Consider the following 3,984-nt stretch of genomic DNA (forward strand, 5'->3'; position numbering starts at 1 on the left):
ATATATATATATATATTACATTATATTTGACTGCTTCCTTGAAGCTGCATTTACAGCTGTAGATGTTTAAGGTTGAGATCATTTGAACTTTACTTTGAGGCTGTATAATATGGTAAAAGCATCATATTGACATTGTTTTGACACCATTAGTGCGGGAATGAACTTATTTTGCACCGCAAATTAAACTTTCACAGAAAAAACAGTTGCAATCTTGATGATTTTTGGTAATCTTTTGGGCTGTGTACCAAACAAACACGTGTGTAGGCCCTTCAGCACTACACCACTTCATTATTATTCTACCTTTTATTAAAACAATTGCAGCTCCTGCAATTTGCTTATTGCACTCGGCCATATTGCGATTCCAATAATATTTTTTTAATACTTTATACACTGTTGGGTTGTTGAGTCTACAGCAAGGCATCATATTCTATGATCATCATATATTCGTAGTGTGGCTGTCCTGGGAGAACTACATATCTCTAAAAAGTCTTTTCATGAGCTCAGTAAAAACAGTTGCATGGATTTTAAAGTTTATTTATGTTTTAAAGTAGGATAATGTTCTCAACCCTTCAGTTTATCACAAACATTCACAGTCAATACTTTTACAAATATGAGAATAATAAATAAATAAGAGCAAGTACCTTTAACGTTTGAGTAAAAGTATATAGTTACATTCCACCACTGTATGAAGTTTCATTCATTACGGTCAGTCATAACCACAAGTTTAGGTAGCGGGTTTCCTCCTGTTGTAGTAAAAAAAGGTTTGTTCCCCCCAAGTTACGCGTTCAAGTCCTGCAAGTTAAGACTGGGTTTGGTAACGCTGTGTTTCTCTCGCAGGATGAGTCATTTAAACCGGTGTCCGCCGATGCCAACTGGACTGCGCAGGGTGAAGACCTGCTGAGGAGGTCGAAACAACTGCTCGGTGTATCACTTCTGACCTCTGCTGGACTGCCACAACCAATGTCGGACATTTGGGTCAACGTGTTGTTTGATGACACTCCACAGAGGCAAACTCCATCGAGCCGGAAGAGGAAGAGAAACAGGGGGCCGCGCAAAAAGAATTTAGAGCAAAGCGGCTCACCGGAAGGTAAACACGAATACGACCACAGAATGGGTCGGACCAGATATGATGAAGCTCCACCGCGCCGCAACGGAGCGGTCGCAAACCAACCATCAGCTCCCGCTCACACACACAACAACAGTTTACCTCATTCAAGCAGCTCAGCCGGCACTTCACACCACAGCGCCAAGCCTTCGACGTCCAACCAGGGACCTGTGAACACCAGCGCCACCCACTGCCCCTCGGTGTCAAGCAGCCATAAACAGACGTCAGCAGGAAAACCCGCAAAGTACCTCGCCATCGACTGTGAGATGGTGGGTTCGGGACCAAAGGGGCACATCAGCCAGCTGGCACGCTGCAGCTTGGTGTCCTACGACGGAGACGTGGTTTACGACAAATTCATCAAACCCGCCATGCCTGTTACCGACTTCCGCACCCGATGGAGCGGCATACGGCGCTGTGACCTCGTCAATGCTGTCCCGCACTCTGACGCCCGGAAGGAGGTGAGGAGATGATTGAATAAGTGTGTTTTCTCTGTTACGTCGGTCTCCTCTCAAACAGAGAGTGATGTAACGTAACAGTGTCAGCTTTTGTTTGCGCTGGAACAATATTCTCAGGATGTGACTCTTCCTTCAGGAGCTTTCAGGGGTCGCTGGCAGGGCCACTGGTTGTGAGTGATTAAGCAGATGTGTCTAGGTCTGAAACTAACAATTGGTTTTTCTTCTCCAGCCGATATGATAACCGATAACTACCTGCTTCTCATGGCTGACACTGATAAGATAACCAATAATTTCACATTTCTGTATTTTAAAAAGTTCATAGTCTGTCATTTTACACACCCGATGGTAAGAAAGGCTAAGATGTGGTGAGCAAAAAGGATGATTTAATATTCCATAGCTCTGACCCAGTCAAGGTGATATAATGAAATTGCTGGTTTTGTCCAGCTTAGATGCCAAAATGCATATAGTCAGCAGAGAAATAGTACAAAAGAAAGTCAAAAAGCGTTTCCACATTCACATAATTGTTGTCCTTGCCCTCAGTGATTCCTGTCGCACTAAAAAAAACATCGCAAATCGTCCGATAAGACAGCAAAAGTTCTCAAAAACTGTTAATCGAAAATGTGAATCTGTTTGATGTGTTTTTCTTGGTGCTATTGGTTCTTTATCTGTGTCTTGTGGGACAAACTTGATCATGTTTTATTCAGAATTGTTCTCCACTGGTTAACAAGGCACACAGGGTTAGGCCTGTATGTATGAGGTATGCTGATATTTCAGCCTTTCAGTGTTCACTGCCAAAATATCATTATGAACTTATATATATGAATAAGCATGAGTGCAATGTCTTAAGTCCAAAATCCAAGTTTTGGGGAGAATTTGTATTGTTAATGTTGTAACAACTACAAACTGAAACCAACGTGGGACCAGTATCGATGTTTTTTGCCAGTCGACATGAAAAAGGTCTTAAATTGCATTCGTAATGGTCTTAAAAAGGTCTTAAGAAGTCTTAAATTTAACCTGTTGAAACCTGCAGAAACTGTGAATGCAAAGTAATGTGTATTTGTGTTTGAGTTCTTCATTTACAGGCTGATTTATCGCCTGAGTTTCTCTGATACTTCTATTAGCCCGAGCGCTAGATCGGTCGGCTGATATTATCAAACATATGGGTATTGTATCGATATATAATGCAGAAACAAAATGCTTGTGGATAATATTGTGGTGTCACTGTAAAGTTTCTCCAGCAGAGTGCGCTGTGAGTTATCATACTGTGGCAAGCAGCACAGAGTAACAGAGGGTGCAGCAGAATATTTAACTTAAATATCATTTAATAAAGTTATCTGTTTAAGGAAAGCATCGTTCTGAGTACCTGAGTAGCACAATCACATCGGTATAAAATCCACATAGAAGAGGTGTATTTTCATTCTAGCTCAAAATTCACTCACTATATCAGCCGTCATATCAGTTCCCCCCTAAAACTGGCGTTGATCTAAAAAATCCCATAATGCCCAGGCATTCAGGCATCAACAGTCTATTTACTATAAAAAAGAATTAAAACTGGGCTCATTAATACCGTCACATTGTGCTGGATGAGGTTCGTGTATGAAAAACAGACTACACCCGGTTAATTGTCAAGTTGCCCAGCACCTGGAGATCTGCTGCATGATGTTGGGTGAAAGTTCAGGTATGTGGTTGCTTCTGCTTGTAGGGGCATTTGCACTGCAGTACTCCTCCTACCTGGATGTCACGTTGAAGATGGCCTTGGTGAGTCTCTTCAGCGAGCGCACTCGGTCGCAGCGAAGCCGGCCTCTTGGTTGAGAGGAGGATTCGGAGCTGTCTCTGGTCAAGGCAGCGGGGTGAGAGTAGCCGAGGCCTTGAAGTCGTTGTGGATGGCGTGGCCAATCAACCACCTTCCCCATGAGCAGCCTCAAGATCTGCCAACAGAGGAGACACTCTCACTGAACTCAGTAGCTCACCACAGTATAAACTGCAAGTTCAAACTCTGAAATTAAATGACCCACAATGGAAGTGTACATGAATGTTTGCGTAGGGGTTACTGATGTTTTAAAAAACGTATAACTGGTATTAGTGACAGATGAGGCACAAATGGCGGCGGTGGCTCAGAGGCAGAGCGGGTGGTTGCCCCATCAGGAGTTGTTGGTCGATCCCCGGCTCCTCCTGCGCACGTGTCGAAGTATCCTTGAGCAAGATACTGAACCCCAAATTGCTCCTGATGCTAAGCATCGGTGTGTGAATGTGTATGAATGAGTTAGTTTCTGTTCGATGGACTTTCCATCCACTGAGTGAATGTGTGTGAAAGGGTGAATGTGGCACGTAGTGTAAAAGCGCCTTGAGTGGTCGGAAGACTAGAAAGGCGCTATACAAGTACAGTCCATTTACCATTTAACCAGATATTTAAAAGACAAAACG

At 43.1% G+C, this 3,984-nt stretch overlaps 3 protein-coding genes across 3 annotated transcripts in view; 2 read left to right on the forward strand and 1 right to left on the reverse strand.

Annotated features, from left to right (window-relative positions):
- The window catches only part of isg20l2 (interferon stimulated exonuclease gene 20-like 2), a gene marked incomplete at its 5' end in the record, with an annotated part of 4,366 nt that extends 1,031 nt beyond the window's left edge, over positions 1 to 3,335 (reverse strand). The window contains 1 exon segment of the mRNA XM_035673146.1: positions 3,292 to 3,335. Coding sequence (XP_035529039.1) covers positions 3,292 to 3,335 — 44 coding nt within the window.
- Positions 136 to 3,110, forward strand: LOC118336490 (interferon-stimulated 20 kDa exonuclease-like 2). The gene has a single exon (XM_035673156.1). The coding sequence runs from the start codon at positions 961 to 963 to the stop codon at positions 1,573 to 1,575; it is 615 nt and encodes a 204-aa protein (XP_035529049.1). The 5' UTR covers positions 136 to 960; the 3' UTR covers positions 1,576 to 3,110.
- Positions 3,336 to 3,660: 325 nt separating the features above from the next.
- Positions 3,661 to 3,984, forward strand: part of LOC118336533 (collagen alpha-6(VI) chain-like) — a 2,759-nt gene continuing 2,435 nt past the window's right edge. Inside the window, exon 1 of the mRNA XM_035673202.1 lies at positions 3,661 to 3,736. Within this exon, the coding sequence (XP_035529095.1) occupies positions 3,661 to 3,736 (76 nt within the window). The remainder of the gene's footprint in view (positions 3,737 to 3,984) is intronic.

This window comes from Morone saxatilis, unplaced genomic scaffold (genome assembly GCF_004916995.1).
Source record: "Morone saxatilis isolate NCDOM2014 unplaced genomic scaffold, NCSU_SB_2.0 Contig24, whole genome shotgun sequence".
NCBI classification, from domain to species: domain Eukaryota; kingdom Metazoa; phylum Chordata; class Actinopteri; family Moronidae; genus Morone; species Morone saxatilis.